We start from the raw sequence: 27,296 nt of genomic DNA on the forward strand, positions 1-27,296 counted from the left end.
ACACCCTATTCCGGGTTGAATAGTATAGTCTCTCTTGCAGCTAAATATAACAGAGCCACTGCTTTAAAAGGTGCCTCTTTGCCCAGTTAGCAAGGGTAGAGGTACTTCTGAAAAGGGTATGCAATCCGTCCACTTGTGATTAGGACAACAACTCATTATGTGACCAGAACTCTCCTTACTCCCAGATGCAAACAGTGATTAAACTACTGCGGGGGTGGTGGGGTGAGGAGATCAAATGGCATCAAACTACCGCTGATGGAGCACTTCCAGCTGGAGCTGCTGGTGAGAATGCAAGAAATGCATTGCCTCTGTGGAATGACTCCAGCTGAACGACTCTCAGTTAGCAGAGAGAGAGAACCCTAATGCAACCTCTCTAACAACAGGAGGCAGCAGCATGCAGCCTTCATACTGAGGAGGCCAGCGGGAAATAAAGGAGCCCCTAAAAGACTAAGCAAAACACAAAACGGCACCACAGATTTAGTACAGGTTGTTCGCAGGAAGACAAAGAAGTGCCACTTGTCACATGAGTGGACAGTCTTCCTCAATTAATTCGCATAAAGCAAAACTCCTTCGCAATGGTTGGCACTCTCTTTGGCCTTATCTGCATGCATGCAGCGGAGTAGCTCTAATGGAGCAGGTGGGTTCAAAGAACCCGGCCCCTCAGCTCCTGAGGGCCCCCAATCTCCACCCTTCACTATTTTCTCCATTATCGCCCTCACTCTGAGGGTGCACCAGGGAAAGGGGCAAACATGGCCCCCACTCCACTAGCTACACCCCTGCATGCCTGCTTATAGAGTGTTCAGACTATCACCCCCTCTCCTGAAAAAGTGGTACAGCCCCATTTTGCAAAATGTGTTGTGCTATGTCAGTCTGAGCGGGGGTGGGGTGTGTGTGAGACAACAACACGATAGCTCTTTAACATATGACAGTGGAAACCCTGGTAGCTCTTGTGGGGGCGTGTAAAGTGATTTAAGAGATTCCACTACTACCACTATGGATATTTATATACCGCTCTTCAACCAAAGTTCTCAAAGTAGTTTACATAGAAAAAATAAATAATACATAAATAAGATGGTCCCCTGTCCCCAAAGGGCTCACAATCTAAAAAGAAACATAAGACAGACCCCAGCAACAGCCACTGGAGGGATGCTGTGCTGGGGCTGGATAGGGCCAGTGGCTCTCCCCCTGCTAGATAAAGAGAATTGCCACTTTAAAAAGATGCCTCTTTGCTCAGTTAACAGTCTTTTTTTGCACTCTCTGTCTGAGAGCGCCCATCACTACTGCAGTCCGAGAGGCAAGAAGGCAGTTACGAACTGGGGACTGGAGAGGAGAGCTTGCTCCAAACTCAGAGCTCCCCCACTCACACACATACCCCTGCTAGTCTGGGATCAAACCAAACCACCCCATTCAGTCCGGCCCTGGACTGAACCCCCTGGACTATTAGGGGCGGTTAGCTGACATTTTAAAAAAATGTTTTCAAAAAAATTTTTTTTAACTTTCATTCCTTCCAGGAAGGTCCTCTAGGCGGTGGGGGTTGGAATCTATGGAGCTTTCCCCTCCCCCCCCCACCGGCCTCTATTATTAGCCCTTCGGGCTGGTTCGGCCAAGCATGTGCTAATGGCCTCTGCGAGGCCCTGGGTCATGCCAGGCCTTGCAGAGGCCATTTGCGCATGTGCGGCAGCATCCAAAATGGCCACCGCGCCGAACTATGGAGGCCCAAAAAGGCCAAAGAATCGGCAAAACTGGCCGGAGGGGTGATAACGGATGCCGGCGGGGGGGGGACCTCTGTGGACACCACTGCCGCCACCGCCTAGAGGACTTTCTCCGAAGGGGAGAAGGTAAAAAAAATGTCCGCAAACCATCACCCCACCCCAGTTCCGTGCACACCCAGCCGGTTCTGTGCATATCCCTAACCCCTGCATGAGGGAGAGGAGAGCTGGTCTTGTGGTAGCAAGCATGATTTGCCCCCTTAGCTAAGCAGGGTCCACCCTGGTTGCTTATGAATGGGTGACTAGAAGCATGAGCACTGTCAGATATTCCCCTCAGGATGGAGCTGCTTTGGGAAGAGCATCTTGGTGCCACGTTCCCCCCTGGCATCTCCAAGATAGGGCTGAGAGAGATTCCTGCCTGCAACCTTGGAGAAGCCGCTGCCAGTCTGTGAAGACAATACTGAGCTAGATAGACCAATGGTCTGACTCAGTATGTGGCAGCTTCCTATGTTCCATGAGAAGAGGTAGCTTCAAGAACACTGGGATCTGGTTTGGGTGTTTTTGGCTGAATTTCTTTCCCACAAATTGTGGCAGCCTGGAAGGCCCAAGTACGGAAATATGCCTGTTTTTCACAGACGCACTATTTACAGGTGAAACTCGGAAAATTAGAATATCGTGCAAAAGTCCATTAATTTCAGTAATGCAAATTAAAAGGTGAAACTGATATATGAGACAGACGCATTACATGCAAAGCGAGATAAGTCAGGCCTTAATTTGTTATAATTGTGATGATCATGGTGTACAGCTCATGAAAACCCCAAATCCACAATCTCAGAAAATTAGAATATTACATGGAACCAAGAAGACAAGGATTGAAGAACAGAATAATATTGGACCTCTGAAAAGTATACAGTGTACTGTGCTTGATTGGCCAGCAAACTCGCCTGACCTGACCCCATAGAGAATCTATGGGGCATTGGCAAGAGAAGGATGAGAGACATGAGACCAAACAATGCAGAATTGCTGAAGGCCGCTAATGAAGCATCCTGGTCTTCCATAACACCTCATCAGTGTCACAGGCTGATAGCATCCATGCCACGCCGCATTGAGGCAGTAATTGCTGCAAAAGGGGCCCAAACCAAGTACTGAATACATATGCATGCTTATACTTTTCAGAGGTCCGATATTGTTCTATTCTTCAATCCTTGTCTTCTTGGTTCCATGTAATATTCTAATTTTCTGAGATTGTGGATTTGGGGTTTTCATGAGCTGTACAACATGATCATCACAATTATAACAAATTAAGGCTTGACTTATCTCGCTTTGCATGTAATGCGTCTGTCTCGTATATCAGTTTCATCTTTTAATTTGCATTACTGAAATTAATGGACTTTTGCACAATATTCTAATTTTCCGAGTTTCACCTGTAGAATAACCAAATCATTCTTGTTTCAATACTGAGAAACACATAGATTCCTCTTTTGCAATGCTATTTAAGGGTTGACGTAATCAAGATTACTTTCCTGCTACATCTCCTTAGCCAAGCCCAGACTGGAACTGCTTTCGGAGCATATTCCAAAGCAAGCTGTTTAATCAACAAAGCAACATGTTTCATATATGATTCATACATTTCTGTTTTCCAGTTTCTTACCTCACCCTTCACTGCTGTGAGCTGGCAATCCATCCATTTGGTTGTATCTGCAGAAATAAAGTAATATCAGTTGCATTGGTAACCACAAGAGGGTGCTGCTGCTTCACTTTCAGTAACATACAAGGCTCCAGTAATCTTTGGAGGATTTAGTTTCCTATGGCAGGCAAATACAGTCTCCTCTTTTCCCACAAACGCAAGAAAAGGAAGCAATAACAATTGGATGGAAAGTCAGATAACAGTAGAATTGTTTCGGGACTATTTATGTATCCTGTGAAAATATCCTAAAACCTGGAAACCTTTTAGCTTAAAAAAAAATGGATAAGTTCTCGCCAATTAAATAAGGGATTGTTCACTTATACCAGACCATTGTACCAGGAGACAACATTTTAGTGGCCTAACAGGAATGCTCATCTCTAGGGAATCTTCAATATCTGCAAAAACAAAGCAGCAAGCTGATAAAGCCCTCCAGCCCACCCCTTTTACAGAATGTGCTGGTGGTATGTGTGAACCTAAGAACAGCCCTGCTGGATCAGGCCAAAGACCTCATCTAGTCCAGCATCCTGTTTCACACAGTGGCCCACCAGATGCCTCTGAGAAGCCCACAGGCAAGAGCTGAGGGCACGTCCTCTCCCCTGCTGTTGCTCCCCTTGAGGCATTGTGTGTGATATTTAGAGGCATTGTGTGTGGTTGGAGATAGCCTATAGCCCACCAGACTCGTAGCCATTGAAAGATCTGCCCTCCATGAATTTGTCTAAGACCCTTTTAAAGCCATCCAAGCTAATGGCCATCACCACATCTTGTGGCAGAGAATTCCATAGGTTAATTATGCATTGTGTGAAAAAGCACTTCCTTTTGTCGGTCCTAAATATCTTGGCAATCCGTTTCATGGGATGACCCTTGATTCTAGTGTTATGAGACAGGGAGAAAAAATTCTATCCACTCTCACCACACGATGCATAATTTTATAGACCTCTATCATTTTGCCCCGCAGTCTTTTTTCTGAACTAAAAAGCCCCAGGTGTTGTAGTCTTTCCTCATAAGGAAGGTGCTCTAGGCCCTTGATCATCTTGGATGCCCTCTTCTGCACCTTCTCCAGTTCTATAATGTCCTTTTTGAGGTATGGTGACCGGAACCGTACACAGTACTTCAAATGTGGCCGCACCATAGTTTTGTATAAGGGCATTATAATATTAGCAGTTTTATTTTCAACCACCTTTGTAATGATTCCAAGCATGGAATTGGCCGTTTTCACAGCCTCCACACATTGTGGCAACACTTTTAACAAGCTGTCCACCACGACCCCAAGAGCTCTCTCTTGGTCAGTCACCAACAGCTCAGATCCCATCAGCATATATGTGAAGTTGGGTTTTTTTGCCCCAATATGCACCACTTTACACTGGCTAACACTGAACCACATTTGCTATTTTGTTGCCTGCTCACTCAGTTTGGAGAGATCTTTTTGGAACGCCTTGCAAATTGGTTTTGGATTTCACTACCCTAAATAGTTTGGTTTCATCTGCAAATTTGCCACCTTGCCGCTTACCTTAACTTCTGGATCATTTATGACTAAATTAAAAAGCACTAGTCCTAGTGCAGAACCCTGGGGACCCCACTTCTTACTTTCCTCCATATTGAAAACTCTCCATTTATACCTATGCTCTGATTAGGAGAGCTGGTCTTGTGGTAGCAAGCATGACTTGTCCCCTTAGCTAATCAAGGTCCACCCTGGTTGCATATAAATGGGAGACTAGAAGTGTGAGCACTGTAAGATATTCCCCTCAGGGGATCTAGCCGCTCTGTGAAGAACAGAAGGTTTCAAGTTCCCTCCCTGGCATCTCCAAGATAGGGCTGAGAGAGATTCCTGCTTGCAACCTTGGAGAAGCCACTGCCAGTCTGTGAAGACAATACTGAGCTAGATAGACCAATGGTCTGACTCAATATATGGCAGCTTCCTATGTTCTGTTTCCTGTCCTTCAACCAGTTACCAATCCACACATGAATCTGTCCCCTAATCCCATGACTGCTACATTTTCATAAGAGTCTTTGATGAAGAACTTTGTCAAAAGCTTTTTGAAAGTCCAAGTATTCTTTGTGGAAGAATACTTAAAGAACTCAAATGTCAAATTGTCCACTTCCTTCCACAAATATATAACTTATCCCTGCAATCAGGCTTTGTACCAGAGGACTGGAAAGTAACCAATGTAAACCAGTTTTCAAAAAGGGATCCAAAGAGGATCCAGGAAATTATAGGCCGGTTAGTTTAACATTTGTTAAAGGACTCTTGGGTGGATGCCATCTGACCCTGGCGATTTGTTGATTTCCCATTTTCCAGACAGTTTAGAACGTCATCTCTCATCACCTCTATCTGACTCAGTTCTCTAGTCTCTGTTCCTGAGAAGCTTGGCACAAGTATACGCGCAGTATCCTCTGCCATGAAGACAGATACAAATAACTCATTTAGCTTCTCTGCAGTCTCCGTTTCCTCCTTAATAATCCTGATTTCATCCTGTCTTGTTCCGACGGAGCCTTCAGCTGTAATGTATCTAATAGAGCTTTTTATAATGGAGACACTTTACACATTATAACAAAAGAAGCAGGCCCCTGTATTTCAACAAGATAGACTATAGATGGTTTCTGTAACATTTGAAGGGTATTTTCTTCTATCACTGAATTTGCAGCAGTCAGTCATGATTCCCAGAGGTACGTCAGACACACAACTGTCCCTTCAACCATTACTGAAATGACTTGATCCACTAATTGAGAAAATTATTATTATTATTATTATTATTATTATTATTATTATTATTATTATGAAAATGTAAGAAGCTATTAATATTTACTGTCCTATAGTACTACTATGAATATTTATATACCACTTTTCAACAAAAGTTCTCAAAGCAGTTTACATAGAGAAATAAAAATAAATAAATATGGCTCCCTGTCCCCAAAGGGCTCACAATCTAAAAAGAAACATAAGATACGACACCAGCAACAGCCACTGGAGGGATGCTGTGCTGTGCATGGATAGGGCCAGTTGCTCTCCCCCTGCTCAATAAAGAAAATCACCATTCACAAACTTGTCAGGAAAACTGTATTCAGTAAATGCTCATCCTGATGCAGAGAAGGTAAGTGAATTCACACCTTCCCTTGCCTGTATTTACAAGGAGTGGTTTTACAATGAATAAGTCTATGGTTAATGCAGCTGGAAAATTATATAACTTTTCAGTAAATATGAAGGTGTTCCCTTTTTTGGTAGGTACGGTTATCTAGAACTTTGCAGTCCTCCTTCTGTCACTAAAGGGCTGCGCTGGATGTCAGCCAATGTTTAGATGCAGTGGCTCACCTACAAGAGTGTATCTCACCCATTATTTTTTCTCCACAAGACCTAAAATAAAACTAACCAGATGCAACTTTTTTCTATAAATCCATAAGGTTGTTTTTGGCAGGCCAGGGGTGGGGGGCAGTGCTCTGATTCTATTTTGCCTAGATCTAAATGTATCATTTCAGGTTTCTGATACAATTTTCACCGATAAGGGGGGGTGCTAATAGCTTTAAGCTACAGCAGAAATTTCTACAAGCTGAAAGAAAAACTTATTTTTAGACATGATATTAAAGCGAACAGTTGCTTATAGTTGTGCATGACAGAACAAGATCTGTTTTGTGAGTATTTAAATGTATGTGCAAGTCATCCAGGACCAGCGCTGGTATGCAAAAGACCACACACGGCTGCTCCCTTGCTCCCAGCAACTGCATTCGCGGTGGCTATGCGCGTACCAACGCCACATGCAAGCTGCTGGGAACAAGGAAGCAGCCATGAGTGGTCGTTTGCATGCCCACGCCAGTCCTGGATGAGTGGTGGGGTGGCGGCCGAGCAGGTAAGCACCTGCATTCCTCCTTTTAGAAAGAACCGATCCCGACTCCACCTGCAGCTGCCGAGCCGGCTGGGCACATCCCTACTCAACACTCGTCTAGAATGCAAACTTCCGACTTAGCACAACTAGCTATTGCAACAAGTTTGTGCAGGCAGCAAAGCACTTTGTTTGGGTGTCAGCTTCTGTCTCTACAGAATTGCTCTACATTTTTATCAAGTCCAGGTGATGCCACTTAAAGACGCAGCTTGTCTTGTTGCATACCAGTGTCATACATCCAGAGAGGAATCTTCCTCTGCGTGAAAGCAGAATCTACCATTCCACCAAAGATATACAGGATGTCCTGAAATATAAGGATGAGTTTGCAGTCAATCATATTTGCATTTTCCAAAGTCCAGTTTCAACAATACAGCCTGCAAACTTATATTGCACCCCAGCCACAGACAGTGCCATTAACCCAAAGACCTAGACACATGAAGGATCTTATGCCTAGCCACATGACCAGACTGGGCACGAGAACCTTCCAATGTCACACATATCTTCAAGCTGTGAGTCCCAGAGCATTACAAATGACTTTTTGTGTGTGTGTTCCACCACTAGAATGGTGAGGAAAGTCCCCAGATGTATTTCCCGAGACGACGACGACAACGATGAAGATGATAAATTTTATTTGTTAGCCGCCCCATAACAAATTGTTCTCTGGGCAGCTCACAACAGAGGATTAAAACATACAATAAAAACACATTAAATCATGATGGGAGATGGTGAAAAGAAAATACAAAAATACAATACAAAGCAGCTTTAAAACTCATTTTAAAGTTAGATAAAAATCAGAACAAATCTGAAAACCCAAATTGAAAAGGCCGGTGTGAACAAAAAGGTCTACCTGACATCTAAAACCCATGCGGACCTCACGGGAGAGGCTATTCCATAAATGGGGTGCATCCACCGAAAAGGCCCTCTCCCTGGTAGCTACCCGCCTGACCTCGTTTGGCAGGGGCATCTGGAGGAGGACCTCTCAAGAAGATCTTAAGGTATGGGTAGGGACATATGGGGCAAGGCGCTCTCTCAGGTAACCCGGTCCCGAGCCATTTAGGGCTTTAAATGTTAAAGCCAGCACTTTGAACTGGGCCCGGAAACGGACTGGGAGTCAGTGCAGCTGACAAACCACTGGCGTAATACGATCAAAACGTCCAGTCCCAGTTAATAATCTTGCAGCCCAATTTCGTACCAGCTGCAGTTTCTGGACTGTTTTCAAAGGCAGCCCCACATACAACACATTGCAGTAATCTAAGCAAGAGGTTACCAGAACGCGAGTAACTGTGGCCAAACTATCTCTGTCCAGGTAAAGTCGCAGTTGGTGTATCAGCCGAAGCTGACAAAAGGCGCTCTGAGCCACAGAGGCCACTTGAGTCTCTAATGACAGTGCTGGATTGATGAGCACCTCAGACCGCGAACCTGGTCTTTCAAAGGCAGTGCAACCCCATCTAGAACAGGCTGAACATCATTCACCCAGACAGAGGAACCACCAACCAACAGTACTTCTGTCCTGTCTGGATTGAGTCTCAACTTGTTCACCCTCATCCAGTCCATTACTGCATCCAAGCACCGATTCCGGAGAGGACGTGCAGGGAAAGTCCCCCAGATACAATCACTTATTCCTAGTGTGCGACTATATCAGGGAATCCCATGTGCTGCACATTGTCCCCCTCAAGTTTCCAACCTGACCTCCAATGAGTTCCCAGGAATGAATATGTTTTGCACTCGTCAAGGAGAGTGGCAAAAAATGGATGCAATACCTTTCACTGGGCCCACTGAAAGCACATGCAAACAGACTGAATAAAGTAAGCCAATTCTAATTTATGCAAATTACTAATGCAATATATGTTAATACTAATCTACACTCATTACTAATGCAAATTTCTTTAGTCACTAGTCTGTTTCCAAAACATTTAGCATAGTCCTTACTGATATTAAATGTTTCAGCAAAAGCTTAGAGTCTACTTAAATGCACCCAAGATCTAAGCTGTTTACATAACAAATTCTAGTTTCAAGACACGTTTTAAGTGGTGTTGTGCAAATCACTTATCAGGATGATTTCTTGGAACCAATTTAAATGCTACAACCCCCACAAAGACACCGCCAAAAAGCAACAAAGTATACCATGTAAACACACTTTATCACAACCAGCAGCCTAAACAAATGTAGTGTCAGCAGACACAAAGTATATGGCGGTACAGACATGGAAGATACCGGTGGCCCTTGTTATTTGCGGGGATTCCATCCCTGCCTACAACCATGGACAACGAAAGTGAATAACAAGACTTGGAGTCTATGTGAATTGGGGGGCTAGGTTCCCACTTCCCGGAGACCCAGCAATAAGGATGGAGCACAGCACTGTACCTTGACCACCTCAGTTCTCCCATTCTGCCACTCTCTAAGTGCTCCAGCAGGGGTCCCCAGCTCCTCCAGTAACAGTGAAGTTTCCCCACCCCACAGTTGGAAGTCCAACTCCTAGCAGCACAAACCCCTAGCCTGACATGTTAATATGTTAGCCAAAGAGGTAGCAGAGAATTAGTTTCAGTCAAGTAAACACGCTAGGGGTGTGCACGGAACCGCCAAACTGCGGTCCGGCACTGGGGTGGGGGGTGGCTTTAAGAGCCGGGGGAGGGTTTATTTACCCCTCCCGCCGCTTCCCCGCTCTGGTGCCGTAATTTCAGTAGTAATTGGGGCAGCAGGATACCTCCCTGCCGCCCCTTCCCTGCTGTTGCTATGAAAAACTCCCAGGAGTCCTTTGCACGCGTGCACATTGTGCACGCGCTTCACGTCTCTGTGACGTGCGCGCGCGCGCGCAAAGGACTCCTGGGAGTTTTTCATAGTGACAGCAGGGAAGGGGCGGCAGGGAGGTATCCTGCCGCCCCAATTACTACTGAAATTACGGCGCCAGAGCGGGAAAGCAGTGGGAGGGGTAAGTAAACCCTCCCCCCGCTCTTAAAGGCACCCCCCCACACCTGGACCGGACCGCCCAGGCCCGGACCGGTCCGGAGGCCTTTACAATGGCCTCGTGGATTACTGGTCTACTAAGTAGCGCGTTCTTCTGGGTTTGGTCCTCTATCCACATAAAAAGGCCTTTTCCATCTGTTCCATGTGGGGATCGTGGGGATGGAATGCCACCTTGAGATTACGAGACAAGCCAGACACCACACTCGCATGGACATCAGCTTTTCTTTTCTTGATGGAGTGGACAATGGACTCACTGATGCTGTAATGGCATGCAATGGATGCTGTGTTGTCCCCACAAACCAACATGTCCAGCAGCTTCACCTTCTCACTCAAGGGCAACACTTTGCAAGACATTTTGCCACTCCCCTTACCAGAGCTCTCCACTGTGTGCTTGCTCTTTCTTACTGTGGAGGAAGGAAAAATTTGCACAGTGATGTACAGTACAGTTCTATGTTGTTATGCATAGATCCAGCATCCGTGGTTTCGTGTATCCAGCCTTGGCATGTGCGGGGGTGTGTGTGTGTACTTAAATCTGCATATCTGCAGGTCAGGGTGGCCAGAAATGACCTCTGGGGTCATTTCCGGCTACCATTTTGAATGTGGGAGCCATTTTGTGGCTCTTTCCGTTTTTAAAAAACCTTTCCCCCCACATGAAAAATCGTGGAATAATGGCAAAATTCAGACTTCTGAGGGGCACTGTTGGAGGCCTGCAGAGCACAGGAGGGCACTTTGTTTTGGTTGGGTGGTGGTGGTGGTCTATTTTCCACTGATTTTTGGAAGATTTTCTGGTCTCCAGGAAACTAACCTTCGCAATCCCACAGACTAATGACTAAGTATTCAGTTTTGCTATCCATGGTAATTGCAGAGAATGGAACCCCCACAAATACCAAGGTCCACCTATACAACACAGTAATTGTGTCAGACAACCCCCACGCACAAAATTGGTACAGTACAGTACATGTACAGGACAGGACAGGACAGGACAGGACAGGACTGTAACTGATAATTAAAATCAATTTAGAATGGATGTTTAAAATCAATTTCCAATGAATATAGTAAAGTGTTTAAAATCAATTTTCAATGGATACTTAAAATCAATTTCTTGTGGGTACTGTATAATAATACAGCATGTACTTAAAAATAAATTGTAATTGATAATTAAATTTAATTGCTATTTAAATTAACTAGTTATACAGTACAGTACAATGATTACCAAGACTAAAATTAAACTTTTGAATTTTTAAATTAAAAAATAGAATTTCATTTTTAAAAGTTGAAATTAACATGATTAAAGTTATAATTAGCATTTTATCAGGGCTGCGCAGTGCTGTAAGAGGTTCCTCCAAGAAGCTCCACATGAATGGCTGAGGGAAGGCTCCACAGAAAGTCACAAAAGGGCTCCAAAAGCTCTAGAGCAATGGCTCCTAAAGGCTCTCAAAGGCTCCCTGAGGACACCAAAGGCTACCCAAGGCTGCCAGAGGCTCTCAAATCTTTTTTCACCTCCCCCCAAAAACCACTCCAAAACCGCACACACTCACTCCTCCAAACTCCTCTCACTACCCACAAACACATGCAGGATGAGCACAACCATGTATGGACAGATCTGCATGCCAAAAACCACGGATATGCAAGACCCTATACCGTGGATACCAAGGTCGAATATATATTTCCCCACTGTGGATACATGGAATAAATAATAACAGGGTCCAGCTGTACTGCACACACTTGAAACAACACCAGATAAGAGACTTTTAGCTTGATGGTTTTATTGTTGATTATTTTTATGCTGATTTTGCTGCTTTGGGCACTTGTTTGGAGGAGAAAACAGAGTAAAATTCCTAATAATAAATCATAGCAGTACACTCTGCCTGCCAGATAGAGCGCCATTATAGGAAAGTGTTTTTGGTGGCTTCCATACAATGGCTGAATACTGAAATCATCTCTCAGAGACTGAAGGTGGAACCGTCTTGTTGGAAGAAGTTTTTTTTTTAATAGATCAGCTGTTACTTGTCATTCCTCTTGGGAAGCACCTTTATGGCTAATACAGAGCATTACACAACCCTCCCCCTGCCCCGCCCAAGGAGAGCCTTATTCCTCGTAAAGCAGGAGCAATAGAACAAAGAAACAGCTAAAAATTCTAATTTTTTTCCAGTCCATTAAAAGTTAACTATGTTATGCACTCACAAATTAAGAAAATTCATTTAGGCACTACCAGTATACCACCCCCGTCCCAGCAGTGCTGCCACTGTGCTATATTGTACAATTCAAATCCCGAGTTATGCTTACAACCAGTCCAAAGTATTAATATGAAGTGTTAATCAACACAGCTGGTTGGGGTTTTTTTAGATTGCAGGGCCCCAAATATTATACAGGAGGGCCTTGATATCCGTAGATTCGCATATCTGCGGTCGGGTAAAAGATATCAGACCTCAGCATATGTGTGGGGGAGGGAAGGGGGGAATGTTGACCTTGCATCTCCGCAGGTTGGGGGTGGTTGGAAATGACCACGGAGGTCATTTCTGGCCATTTTGTGTTTTGGAGTCTCAAAATGGCTCTGTTTAAAAAGAGAGAGAAACATCAATTTTTGGCTGATTTGGGGGCACAGTGCAACTCAGGGGAAGCAGCAAAGCATGGTAGGGAACCTTTCCCTGCATTTCCCCCCCAAATTTGAACCATTTTTGGTAATTTCCTGTGATTTCCCCGATGACCGGGAACCTAACCTCCACAATCCCATAGTCCCCACTGACTTGATATTCACTGTTTCCATATCTGCAGCTGCAGCCGGGAACAGAACCCCCACACATACTGTATCAAGGTCCTCCTGCATCATTTGACGGTCTTGAAGAGATGAAGATATCCAGACTGGTTTCTAGCATGCTACCTTGCTGGATGGCTTGTGTTCCGAGCAGGGAAGTTAGGAAATATTAAAAGAGCTGCTGTGAGACACTGCAAACATGGCTCAATTTCAAGAGCCATTTCTTTGTACAGTGCATCAAACCAAGTGTTGCTTGCTGCTATACTACTAGCTAAGCCACTGAGCAGCTATTTTAGGGAGCAATCCATTTGCTGCCTTGGGAAAGAGAAAACAGAGATTTGTTCTCTGCAGCAAGAGGTTGAGACAACTCTCTTGCTACAGGCTGCAAGGAAGCTGTGTAGGAACAGCACCAGGCCATGACTCATAAGGGAAACAAAGAAAAAGAAGATGACTGTAACAAGGGGGAGAATCCCACAGGAAATTAGAGGAGTGGAGTAATTCAAACTTGCCTGATAATCCACCATTGTATGTTCTTCCAGCTCTTCTGGTCCATCATCTGAACTGTCCAGCTTCTCCCATTCATTAGTCACTAGAAAATGTTTTCAATGATTGTTAAGGTGATAAACAGACCCATGACATCACTTAGTCCATCTTCCCACTAACACAAACCATGACAGCAATTCTAATATTAAGTTCCATTAATATCTTACAGAGATGAAGCAAAAATAAATAAATAAAAATGGAATGACATACACTGTGATGCTTTGATGGAGATAACTTAGAGTACCTGTGTGTTAGAAAATAAGTAAGACTGATGTGCAGTGCACATCATTACTGGACAAGTACAGTCTCTCTCAATCTTTTATTCAGTTGCTGGGCATGGCCAAAACAAAGGCTGCAATCAGAAACTGTAGAAAGAACAACGTATTATCAGAAACATGGGGCTCTCGTGAAAAATAGCAGCCCCACAGCCACTGCCACCTTTTCCCTCCATAAAAAGGCAGTCCCTTACCTTGTGTCCAGGCATCATTTCGTAAGTGTTTTCGTGCCCCTATAGAGGCAATCAATGATGCATCGCAGATGTGGAGAAATGCACAGCAATTTTCAGGACACGGGCTAAGTTATAAATAACTACTACTACTACTACTACTACTACTACTACTACATGGCTGTTCAAAAAATGTCCTCAAAGCAGTTTGCATAGCAAAATAAAAGAGAAGACAGGTCTTGAAAGGGCTCACAATCTAAACACAAGAGACACTAGCAACAGCCACCAGAAGGAACACACTGAGGCTGTCCTCACGATCAGCCCTACTTGGGTAGGGCAACATTAGCCTGGGTAGGGCTGGCCATGACAACTGCCGGGATTTATCTTGATCCCGGCGCTCCTCCACAGGGTAGCCCGGGTTTTGTACCTGGGCTAAAAGTGAGCAAGGAGGGTGCATGAGTGCCCTGCTCCTTCACCATGCGGTCGTATGGAAGCTCGGGCTGCTGACAGCCTGAGCTTCCATAGAGCTGGGCGGAAGGAGCACCCAGCAGCACAGAACTCTCCCCGTGCACCACCCTCCTGCATTGTGGAATACTGGAGGACTTCCTCCTCTAGATCCCAGCTCTGCTGATCACTGCCACACCGGAAGTCTGGGCACATGATCAGCAGAGGAAAGAAGAGCCTCTGGTCATCTAGGAGGATGCTGGTAGGAGTCTGCCACCCCTGCAGCCTCCCCTAGTATGGTTGTACAAATAACCTTACTATATTTATTTATTTATCATATGTATATACCATCTGGTATATACATCTCTTGGTGGCGTACACAATCCAAGTTACAATATATTTAAAAAAAAACAGACAAAACACTTTCACAGAATCAAAACCATTAAAAACAATTCTCAGAGTAAAATGATTAAAATAATTAAACAGTTTAAAATTAATTTTAATTAAAAGCCTGGGGAAACAGGTGTGTATTAAGGGTCTTATTAAAAGCAATCAGAGATGGAGAAGCTGCAATTCTTTCAGACTTAATTCTGAGTGGCACCCAAGACCTGGTGTGTGATGTCAGTGTCATCGACCCTTTAGGGAACAGTCACCATAGTGCAATCAAATTCAGCATACATGTGGGGAGAGAATCACCAAGGAAGTCTAACACAGACATTTTGAATTTCAGAAGAGGAAACTTCTCCAAAATGAGGAATATGGTGAAAAGAAAGCTGAAAGGGAAAATCAGGAGAGTCACTTCACTCCAGAGTGCATGGAGTTTATTCAAAGCCACAATACTAGAAGCCCAGTTACATTGTATACCCAAAAGGAGGAAAGGGACGACTAAGTTCAGGAGGATGCCAGCATGGCTAACCGATGCCGTCAAGGAAGCCATAAAAGGGAAGAAGACTTCCTTCCGAAATTGGAAGGCCTGACCAAATGAAGGAAACAGAAAGGAACACAAACTCCGGCAAAAGAAATGCAAGGTGACAATAAGGAAGGCAAAAAGAGAGTTTGAGGAACATTTAGCCAAAAGTATCAAGAGGAATAACAAAAACGTCTTTAAATATATCAAAAGCTGGAAACCTGCCAGGGAGGCGGTCGGACCATTAGACAATGAGGGAGTGAAAGGGATTATTAAGGAGGTTGTGGAGGTTGCAGAGAAGCTGAATGAGTTCTTTGCGTCCATCTTCACAGCACAGGATACTGAGCATATACCTGTTGCTGAACCAGGCTTTTTAAGGATGGAGGCTAAAGAACTGAGTCATATAGAAGTGACAAGAAATGATGTTCTACTTCTAACTGCCTGGAAAAACTGAAAACTAACAAATTGCCAGGGCCGGATGGCATCCATCCAAGAGTTCTCAAAGAACTCAAATGTGAAATTGCTGACCTCCTTGCCCTAATATATAACTTATCTCTGCAATTGGACTCTGTACCAGAGGACTGGAGAGTAGCAAATGTAACACCGATTTTCAGAAGGGATCCAGGGGCGATCTGGGAAATGCAGGCTGGTTAGCTTAATGTCCGTTCCAGGCAAATTGATGGAAAGCATCCTCAAGGATAAAATTGTAAAGCACATAGAAGAACAGGCCCTTCAGGGAGTGAACCAACATGGCTTCCGCAAAGGTAATTGCCTCACCAACCTTTTGGCATTCTTTGAGAGTGTCAACAAGTGTGTGGATCAAGGTGATCCAGTTGACATTGTATACCTGGGCTTCCAAAAAGCTTTTGACAAAGTTCCTCATCAAAAACTCCCAAGGAAAATTAGCGGTCATGGGATAAGGGGACAAGTACATGTGTGGATTGCTAACTGGTTGAAAGACATGAAACAGAGGGAAGGGATAAATAGAGAGTTTTCACAATGTAGGGAAGTAAGAAGTGGGGTCCCCCAGGGATCTGGACTGGGACCAGTGCTTTTTAATTTATTCATAAATGATCTAGAAGCAGGGGTAAGCAATGAGGTGGCCAAATTTGCAGATGATCCCAAACTCTTTCGGGTAGTGAAATCCAAAACTGATTGTGAGGAGCTCCAAAAGGATCTCTCCAAAATGGGTGAGTGGGCGACAAAGTGGCAAATGCGGTTCAGTGCTAGCAAGTGTAAAGTGATGCACATTGGGATGAAAATCCCAACTTCAAGTCTGATCATCTGATGGGATCTGAGCTGTCAGTGACTGACCAGGAGAGGGATCTTGGGGTCGTGGTGGACAGCTGGTTGCAAGTGTCAATGTACGGCAGCTGTGTAAAAGGCCAATTCCATGCCAGGGATCATTAGGAAGGGGATTGAAAATAAGACTGCTGCTATTATAATGCCCCTATACAAAACTATGGCGTGGCCACACCTGGAGTACAGCGTACAATTCTGGTCGCCACATCTAAAAAAGGACATTGTAGAACTGGAGAAGGTGCAGAAGAGGGCAACCAAGATGATCAGGGGCCTAGAAAACCTTTCTTATGAGGCAAAGCTACAACACCTGGGGCTTTTTAGTGTTAGAAGTTGTTGATTTTTACCCACAATAGGTAAAACAGCAGAGCACTAAGGAATGAGCACACACTCCAGTTACAGAGTAGGTAGCAGAGGATGGTTGGGATATTGCAGCTATTTAGAGAAAACACATGGAGATCCTTGTATGACTAAACACTAAATATTTATTGGCTAAATACACTTAGATAGGAAAGACCTATATCTAATCTAAAGGACTACATAACGGATAGGTAAGGACAGAGAGAGAGATGTTTCCATCTGCTCTCTAGGAGGAAAGGAAGGATTGTGACACAACACAGGAAGTGCTGCAGAGTCAGTTCAGGAGTCATAGAGTAGGGACAGATAGGGAGACCCTTACTCACTGTCTCTACTCCCAATGCCCCTCGTGGTCATTAGGACAGTTGGTGCAAAAGGTTGATGCGCTGGAAGTTCATCTCCAACACTCCTTCTCATCGCCTGTAACACCTGGTCACGACTCCCATCTTCTCACGAAGCATCTGGAATCTGTCCCTGGATAATGGCTTGGTTAATCCATCTGCAAGCATCTCTTCTGTGGGGCAGTACCTCAGATGGACCACCCCTTTTTCTTTCAAGTCCTGAACATAGTGGTACTTTATGGGAATATGCTTAGTTTGAGATTTCATCTTCTCCATTTGGGAGATCTGGATACAACTTTGGTTGTCCTCAAACATCACTGTGGGCTTTCGTTCCTCGATGCCAAAGTCCGATAGTAGTTGGTGTATCCATACTGCTTCCCTGCATGCTTCACTTGCTGAAATGTACTCCGCTTCTGTGGATGACTGCGCAACAAGTGACTGCTTACGGCTACTCCAAGTTATGGCTCCACCTCCATACAGGAACAGGTGTCCACTTGTGGACTTGCGGTCTGTTCTGTCCTCTCCCCAATCTGCATCCACATATCCCACGAGTTTGGGATTGCTGTTTGCTGGAATCTCCAATACATAATGTGCAGTACCTTTCAGGTACCTTCCCAATCTTTTGACCGCTATCCAGTCCTTGCTCGTTGGCACACTCACTTTTCTGCTCAGGATTCCCACTGCTGAGGCAATGTCTGGCCTTGTCACTGTGGCTATGTACAAGAGTTTTCCAATTGCCTTTCTGTATTGGTTGTTGGCTGGTAAAGGCTGGCTGTCCTCCTCTTGCTTCTAGAAATCAGCATCCATTGACGTGCTGACTTCATTGGCCTCTGTCAGTCCCAGGCATTTCAGAAGATCTTTTATTTTCTGCTTTTGGTTGAGAAGGAATGTTCCGTTCTCTTCCCTTTCTATTTGGATGCCAAGGTAATATGAGATGCTTCCGAGTTCCTTCACCTCTATTTCCTTGTTCAGGTGTTGTACAATTTCATGACTGTCTTGCCTTTCCTCATGTGCAAGAATCAAATTATCAACGTAAGTCAGAATGTAAGTCCATCTATTGTCTCTGTGTCTAGAATATAGGCAGGGGTCAGCTTTTACTTGCGTGAACCCCTCCTTAAGTAGTAATTGATTCAGTTTTTCATTCTATGCTCTGGCTTCCTGCTTTAAGCCATAGATGCTCTTTTGCAGTTTACACACTAGCCCCTTCTTTCCAGGTTCCTCAAAGCCTGGTGGTTGTTGCATGTAGATGTCTTCCTCGATTTCCGCATGTAGGAAAGCAGTCTTTATATCCAAGTATTCAACTTGCATCCCTTTGGCTGCTGCCACACTGAGCAATGTTCTAATTGACGTGTGTTTCACAACTGGTGCAAAAGTCTCATCATAGTCCTGGCCATAGATTTGGGAGTATCCTTTGGTTACTAGTCTGGCTTTGTAGCACTGTACATCCCCTTCTGCATCCTGCTTGATTCTGAAGACCCATTTGCATCCCATAGTCTTTCTTCCAGTGGGTAGTTCCACAAGTCTCCAAGTCTCATTTTTGTGCAAGGAATCAATTTCTTCAATTGCTGCTTTTCTCCACTTCTCAGCTTCATCAGCTGGCAACCTTTCTATAACTTGCCATGTAGTGGGTTCTTGCATCTCTCCTCCTTTAGCCATGAGTGAGAGTCTATTAGGTGGAACCCCTTTGCTATGCCTCTGTGAGCACCTCAATTCGGGTTCCGGATGTGTCGCCCCTTCTGAATCTGGCACTGATTCCTCGGGATCACTGCTTGACTCCAGATCTATTTGAGTCCAATCACATGGCTCTTTATTCATCTGGATTTCTGGGAAAATCTTTGATGCTTCACCTTTATTTGGTCTTTGTCTTTCATCGAAATACACTGCATTGCAGACTTTGACCTTTCCACTTTTTGGATCAAGGATTCTGTATCCTCTAGATTCATAGCCAACAAAAATTCCCAATTCACATCTGCAATTGAGTTTGGTCCTCTTTGCTTTGGGAATATATGCATAGGCCATTCAACCAAACACTTTGATGTGTCTCAGGGAAGGTTTTCTGTCATGCCAAGTTCAAATGGTGTCTTATTTGTTGCCTTGGTGGGTAATCTGTTTTGCAGGTAGTTAGCAGTCATCACTGCTTCACACCAGAACCTGTCTGCTAGATTGGCATCATGCAGTAGACATTTGGTCATTTCCACTAGAGATCTGTTCTTTCTCTCTGCTACCCCATTGAGCTGTCCAGTAAATGGAGGGGTAGTCTGGTGAGAGATACCATTTGATTTCATAAATTCTTTCATCTGGTTTGACATATATTCCCCTCCATTGTCTGACCTCAAACACTGGGGCTTCCTTCCAAATTTGTTGTTCACCAGTGCAATATATTCTTTAAATTTCTCAAACACCTGGCTTTTCTCTCTTAGAATATACACATAGCAAAATTGGGAGTAATCATCAATGAAAGTCAGGACATACCTATTTCCACCAGAACTCATCAGTAACAGCCCACAAACATCTGAGTGCACCAGTTCCAAAACACTCCCGGACTGTACAGTTCCCTTTGCCGGAAAGGTTGGCTTGACTCCCTTGTTAAGAATGCAACACTGACATCTGCTGGCCATTTCTGGACATGCCCTTATATTAAATCCCTCGGTTAGTTCCCTCATTTGGGAGTCAGTTTTAAAGTTTAGGCTTCGGTGGCCCAATTTTCTGTGCCATAAGAAATCACAATTTTTGTGTTGGCAACTACTTGCCACATTTACTTGTGCAGTAGCACAGTCTACTTCAAAAAGTCCATCATTCTGCATGTGGACAGTCATTATTAACTCATCACCTTTAGAGATGTAGCATGCTTCATTTTCAAAAATTGCTTTGCACCCCTTCTTGAGTCCATGCCCAACTGAAATCAAGTTGACTTGCATCTCTGGCACGAAAAGTGCACCATATATCTTAACCTCATAAGCTTCAGTAGCAGAGCCATCTTTGCTGTTCCATTGCCAGCCATACTTATCTTCCTTGAATCTGCTAGTGTGACATCTGATCTGTAGCATTTGTCGAGTTCAATGAACAGATCGGGATCACAGATTATATTCTGGGATGCACCTGAGTCCAGGATGAAAGTGTGACCCCTTTTTGGCTCTCCTGGGGCAACTTTGTAGCTTTTGGCATTACTTGCCCTTTCAGATAAGCCACTTTATCCATGCTTCTCCTCCCTTCTTTGTTTGTCACCATGACTCATCCCTGCATTTACTTTATTGCCATGGTGACCAGGTCCTTGCCCTCTGAGTTTCCTGCTCTTTGAATATGCTGATGAGTCACTGAGGCTACTCTGCTTGCTAATGTTGAAATTACTTTGTCTGCTGAATGTGCCAGAGTGCCATTGCTTTCAAATCTCTCCTGCTGCAACTTCATATTAAAATTTCTGAGACTCGACACAACATGATCAACCTTCAGTTCACAATGAGACAGTTCAAGAGCAACAATTAGGGGTTCAAAATTTTTAGGCAGGGATTGTAGGATTGCCCCAATTAGAATAATTTCATTCAATTCACATTTGTTATTCTTCAAAAGCCTGCTAATTTCTAAGATATTTGCTATGTGGGCTTCAAAGTCTCCTCCTTCCTGCAGTTTGCTTTCGCATAGCCTTTTATACAGGAGAAGAGCTGTGTTTGCAGAGACTTGGCCACATTGCTTTTTCAGTCTATCCCATGCTTCTGAGGCTAAATCTGTATCCCGCACCTAGATCAATAAATCATCGCTTATACTCAAAATTAAAAGGCCATACTCATTTTGCTTTTTCTTGTCCCACAAGGCTTGAGCAGCTTCATCTTGGGCTGGCCGTCCCTCCATGAGCACTTCAAAGATTGCTTTTGTCATGAAGATCGCTTTCATCTTGAGGGCCCAGGTTTCGTAGTTATTGCCATCCAGTTTGGGAAAAGAAGGAGCCATTCCTGAGTAGGCTATAGTCTCAGGATCCATGCTGCAGTTTCTAACTAACTCAGCTGCACTTTCAAAAATGAAAAAAATAAATAAAATAAACTCTGCTTGTGCCTAGAAGCCTGTTGCTCCTGCTGGGCCCATAACCCTGTTAGAGGTTGTTGATTTTTACCCACAATAGGTAAAACAGCAGAGCACTAAGGAATGAACACACACTCCAGTTACAGAGTAGGTAGCAGAGGATGGTTGGGATATTGCAGCTATTTAGAGGAAAATACATGGAGATCCTTGTATGACTAAACACTAAATATTTATTGGCTAAATACACTTAGATAGGAAAGACCTATATCTAATCTAAAGGACTACATAACGGATAGGTAAGGAGAGAGACAGAGAGAGATGTTTCCATCTGCTCTCTAGGAGGAAAGGAAGGATTGTGACTCAGCACAGGAAGTGCTGCAGAGTCAGTTCAGGGGTCATAGAGTAGGGACAGATAGGGAGACCCTTACTCACTGTCTCTACTCCCAATGCCCCTCGTGGTCATTAGGGCAGTTGGTGCAAAAGGTCAATGCACTGGAAGTTCATCTCCAATATTTAGTTTAGAAAAAAGATGACTGCAGGGAGACATGATAGAGGTCTATAAAATCATGCATGGAGTGGAGAAAGTGGATAGAGAGAAAATCCTCTCCCTCTTACATAACACTAGAACCAGGGTCAACCCATGAAATTGATTGCCAGGAAATATAGGACCAACAAACGGAAGTACTTTTTTCACACAACACATAATCGGCTTGTGGAATTCTCTGCCACAAGATGTGGTGACAGTCAACAACCTGGATGGCTTTAAGAGGGGGTTGGATAACTTCATGGAGGAGAGGTCTATCATTGGCTACTAGTTAGAGGGCTAGAGGCCATCTCCAGCCTCAAAGGCTGGATGCCTCTGAGTACCAGTTGCAGGGCAGTAACAGCAGGAGAGAGGGCATGCCCTCAACTCCTGCCTGAGGCTTCTAGTGGCATCTGGTGGGCCACTGTGTGAAACAGGATGCTGGACTAGATGGGCCTTGGGCCTGATCCAGCAGGGTTGTTCTTATGTAAGCCCTTATTTTGAGAGGGAGTGCATTCCAAAGCCCAAGGGCAGCCATAGAAAAGGCCCAACTCGAGTCACCACCAGATGAGCAACCATAACTGGACCTTCCATGATGATCTTAATAGGTAGCAGGATTCATTAAAAGAAGGTGGTCACTTAATTACCCCGAACCTAAGCCATTCAGGGCTTTATAGGTAAAGACCAGCACTCTGTCCAATTCTTTCAGAATTGGTGTTATATGGTCCCTTTGGGTTGTCCCAGAGACCAACCTGACTGCAGCTTTCTGTATGTTGTAGATTCTGGACTACATACAAAGGCAGCCCCACATTGAGTACAGGTCAACCCACCTCGAGTGGTGCATATGCTGGGGGTTACCAGCATATGCATCACCGTTTTAAGGTCATTTACCTCCAGAAATTTTCATAGCTGATATATCAGTTGAAGCCGGTAAAATAAGCTCCTGGCCACTGAATCAATCTGAGAAACCAGAGAGAATTTTGGATCCAGAAACACTTCCAGCTATGTACCCGATCTTTCAGGGGGAGTGTAATCCCAACCAGAACAGCCAGATCTAAACCATATCTTGGGTCTTGACCCCAAACAATCAGTGATTGATTGACTGGTTGATTGATTGGTTGATTGATTAAGTGCTGTCAAGTTGGTGTCGACTCTTAGCGACCACATAGAGAGATTCTCTCCAGGATGATCTGTCTTCAACTTGGCCTTTAAGGTCTCTCAGTGGTGCATTCATTGCTGTCGTAATAGTCCATCCATCTTGCTACTGGTTGTCCTCTTTTTCTCTTTCCTTCAACTTTCCCCAGCATTATGGACTTCTCAAGGGAGCTGGATCTTCACATAATGTGTCTGAAGTATGATAGTTTGAGACTGGTCATTTGTGCCTCGAGTGAAAATTCTGGATTGATTTGTTTGAAATCATCCATCAGGCCGACCAAGGCAGTCTCAACTCCACAGCCTGCTTGAAAGCCAGTTTGAAGTGGATCTAGATAATCAGTTTCGTCCAGGAATGTTTTGCTGAGAGTCCACCACCATCTCAATCACCCTGCCCAACCATGGGAGATTAGAGACAGGCCTCTAGTTGCCTAACTCTGAGGGGTCCAATGTAGGTTTTTTCCAAGTATGGTCTAATGATAGCCTCTTTAAGAGTGGGAGCAGGAAAACCTGGGTTGCAAGGCTCATGTGGAGCTTCAGAACCCGCTCCCATCCCACTGCTCCAGAGCAGGGCTACCCTGTTCGGAAACCCAGCTTAAAACTGTGGTTAAAGGAACAAAGCCCCAGCTCACCTGGTCAGCCCCATCTGTGTGTATTCTGCAGCTCCTGGCAGCCTGGCTCCCTGAGATTCACAGTGTGCCACTTAAAAAGCAGCCAGGCAGCTAGGAGCTGCAGCATTGCTGTATTGCTGCAGGAGGTCTCTTGGCTTCCTGTGCAATACATTGTACAGAACTGGAGGACTTCCTCCTCCAGATCCCCTAATCATCAGCTCTGCCACACTGGCTGTATGGGTGCGCAGCATGGCAGAGCTTTAACAAGCATCCGATTGTGTGGGGGAGGCAGAAAGGCTCCTGCCTTCCCCCCAGCCCTCCCTAGCCACCAGGGATTTTGATCGTGGCAATAGCCTCTATATGGTCCCAGCATAGGACCAACAGATTTGGTGGCAATCCTTTGTTTCTGAACATGCAGTTCCACACAATCCCATAATCAAGTACCTTGTGTTAACCCAGGGTTGTCATGCACCGAAACACAGCACATGATCAGGTATGCTTTAAAATCAGCTTTATACAATTGCTACTGGAAAATCTGTGGTAAATAACAAATACTTGAATGTCTGTGCAGCAGAAAACAATGATGGATCGGTTACACAGCTTCTTCAGTATTCTTCCCAATGTGCTACTCTGTCATGTGAAAGGTCTGAGCCAGTGTTTCATAAAATCTTTGAACTGAACTTTGAAATCATAAGAGACAAAGCACTGTGAACTTGGATGTCCTTTCACTTACTCACCAGTTTCCGATTCCTTTGTTGTTGTTTTTTAATTCACAGATCGTCACATTTATCTTCTTCAACTGTTAAATACTTTCTAAAAATAAAATCTGAGATGACAAGATTCTAATAAGAGCCTAAAGTAAGAATTACTGAGCCCTGGATGTTGTCCTATTTGCTCTAGTCTTAAAGTGGATTCAGATGACCAGTCCACAGTGCTCATCATTCAATACAGATTATGCCAGAAAGTGTCTATCCATTCGCTTATTTGAACTGAAAACAGAGTTAGAGAAAGAACCAATGCCTGACAGAAATTTAAAGATCACCAGGGTATCACCAGGGTAACGGCAACCGCTACAAGAAAATCAGGGTAATACAAACACAGCTTGTAGAAATTGTTTTTTCATCATGCCACTAAACAAAAAGTCAGACTTACCTATTTTATAGCGCCAGAAGTCTCTCAAGCTGGTGGTAGGGATGTGCATAAAACCGGTTCTCCCGGTTCGGTTCGGATCCGAACCGGGTCCGAACCGGACCAGGGTGGTTCGGTTTTGGTTTTGCCGAACCACCCCCCCGGTTCGGTTCGGATCCGAACCGGTTCGGATCCGAACCGAACCGGTTCGGATCTCAAAAAATAGCTGGTTTGAAAGGGGACCTTGTGTTCTACCTGCCACCCAAATTTCAAGTCGATTGGACCTTCCTCTGATTTTTGGCGATTTTTTAAAGTTTTAGTGACTTTGGGGCAGTTCGGGGGCATAGCATGGGATCTGGGCAAAAGGAGTGGGGTGGGGTGGTAGTGCCTAATGGGTGCAGGCTACCACCCCAATTTCAGGGGGATTGGGCAAAGGGCTGATTTTTGGTAAATTTCTGAAAATTTCATGTCTTTGGGGCAGATTGGGGCATATTGGGGCAGAAAGTGGGGGCTGGGGCAGAATAGTGGGGTGTGGTGTTAGTGCCTCATGGGTGGAGGCTACCACCCCAATTTCAGGGGGTTTGGACAAAGGGGTGATTTTTTGAGAATTTTTGAAGTTTTAGTGACTTTGGGGCAGTTTGGGGGCAGAAAGTGGATCTGCCCCAAAAGAGTGGGGTGGGGTGGTAGTGCCTAATGGGTGGAGGCTACCACCCCAATTTCAGGGGGATTGGGCAGAGGGCTGATTTTTTGAGAATTTTTGAAGTTTGGGTGTCTTTGGGGCAGATTGGGGGCAGAAAGTGGATCTGCCCCAAAGGAGTGGGGTGGGCTGGTAGATAGTGCCTAATGGGTGGAGGCTACCACCCATCCCCAATTTAAGAGTGATTGGGCAGAGGGGTGAATTATGGTGAATAGAAAAGGTGTGAATTCTCATTCTATCATAGCAAATGAGATATTTTTCAATTAAACAACTCTCATGACCCCACTTTCACTTTTTCACACTTTCCTTTACTATGAATAATATGAGGAAGTAATCAATTTAGCACACTTCACCTTATGAAGACAAACCTCATACAAATAAATTCACCATAATTCACCCCTCTGCCCAATCACTCTTAAATTGGGGATGGGTGGTAGCCTCCACCCATTAGGCACTATCTACCAGCCCACCCCACTCCTTTGGGGCAGATCCACTTTCTGCCCCCAATCTGCCCCAAAGACACCCAAACTTCAAAAATTCTAAAAAAATCAGCCCTCTGCCCAATCCCCCTGAAATTGGGGTGGTAGCCTCCACCCATTAGGCACTACTATCACACCCCACTATTCTGCCCCAGGCCCCACTTTCTGCCCCAATATGCCCCAATATGCCCCAAAGATATGAAATTTTCAGAAATTTACCAAAAATCAGCCCTTTGCCCAATCCCCCTGAAATTGGGGTGGTAGCCTGCACCCATTAGGCACTACCACCCCACCCCACTCCTTTTGCCCAGATCCCATGCTATGCCCCCAAACTGCCCCAAAGTCACTAAAACTTTAAAAATTCACCAAAAATCAGCCCTTTGCCCAATCCCCCTGAAATTGGGGTGGTAGACTCTAACCATTGGGAACTACCACCCCACCCCAAATTTTGCCCCGGGCCCCTTTTTACCCCCCCGAATCGATTCAGATTCAGATTTGGATTAAATCCGAATCCAAACCAAATCAAGGGTGATTCGGGTGACCCAGATTCGGGCACAAAACAGAACAGGGGTGATTCGGTTCAGGTCCGAGCCAAATCACCTGAAATCCCAAATCGCACACCCCTACTAAGCACACACACAGAGAAGAAGCAGGAGGCGGAGTGTGGATTCTATGATAGCATATTAGAGTGGATTGATGGTGTCTCATTGAAAATCTCATTTGCTATCATAGAATCCACACTCAATACCTCAGAAACAAGAGAACCCTGTACCCATGGGGGTGCCCCTACCAGAGATCCCTGTACCCCATGGGTTAGAAACCCATGGGGGTGGTTGGGACCCTATGTGCACTACACCACCACTTGCTCTGGGCCACCCCAGCACCCCCATGTACACTTATAGGGCTGCTGAAAGCTCCATTATAACTTATTATGAGGAAAAACCTTAAAGACGCGTAAACTTCAAAAATCACTTTAAAATCACCTCTTTGCCCAATTCCTTTCAAATAATTCTGATAGCTTCCTTGCCCACCCTAGGAACTACCACCCACCACACTGCACTCTACGACACCCCTTTCCCCCCGACGTGAAGCTATACATTTGCTGCAATCCTAATTATTCTCTATGAGGAATTCAAAAACACTTAACAATTCACCAATAATCAGAGGAGTGTCCAATTGCCTTGAGATTTTTTGGGTGGTAGGCACCCATGCCTGTCTACCACCCACCCTGCTTTTGTGCTCCTAGGTCCTCCACAACAGGGGATATGGACTGGTTCGGGTCCCATTATACTCAATGAGAAAAATAATTAAAAATATTTCAAATATTCATAAAAAATCATAGGGGTGTCTGATTGCTTCAGGGTTTGCA

The 27,296-nt window shown here is 44.7% G+C and overlaps 1 protein-coding gene across 5 annotated transcripts in view; it reads right to left on the reverse strand.

Annotated features, from left to right (window-relative positions):
* Positions 1 to 27,296, reverse strand: part of LOC128340053 (uncharacterized) — a 51,403-nt gene that overhangs the window by 8,557 nt on the left and 15,550 nt on the right. For 4 of the 5 annotated variants that reach the window (XM_053284703.1, XM_053284706.1, XM_053284704.1 and 1 more), the window contains exons 3-6: positions 24,776 to 24,802; positions 13,497 to 13,576; positions 7,494 to 7,572; positions 3,361 to 3,407 (exon numbers count right to left, since the gene is read on the reverse strand). In XM_053284703.1, coding sequence (XP_053140678.1) covers positions 3,361 to 3,407; positions 7,494 to 7,572; positions 13,497 to 13,576; positions 24,776 to 24,802 — 233 coding nt within the window. The remainder of the gene's footprint in view (positions 1 to 3,360; positions 3,408 to 7,493; positions 7,573 to 13,496; positions 13,577 to 24,775; positions 24,803 to 27,296) is intronic. The other variant, XM_053284707.1, reaches the window with a different exon arrangement.

The sequence above is a fragment of the Hemicordylus capensis genome, chromosome 1, assembly GCF_027244095.1.
Source record: "Hemicordylus capensis ecotype Gifberg chromosome 1, rHemCap1.1.pri, whole genome shotgun sequence".
Lineage (NCBI taxonomy): Eukaryota > Metazoa > Chordata > Lepidosauria > Squamata > Cordylidae > Hemicordylus > Hemicordylus capensis.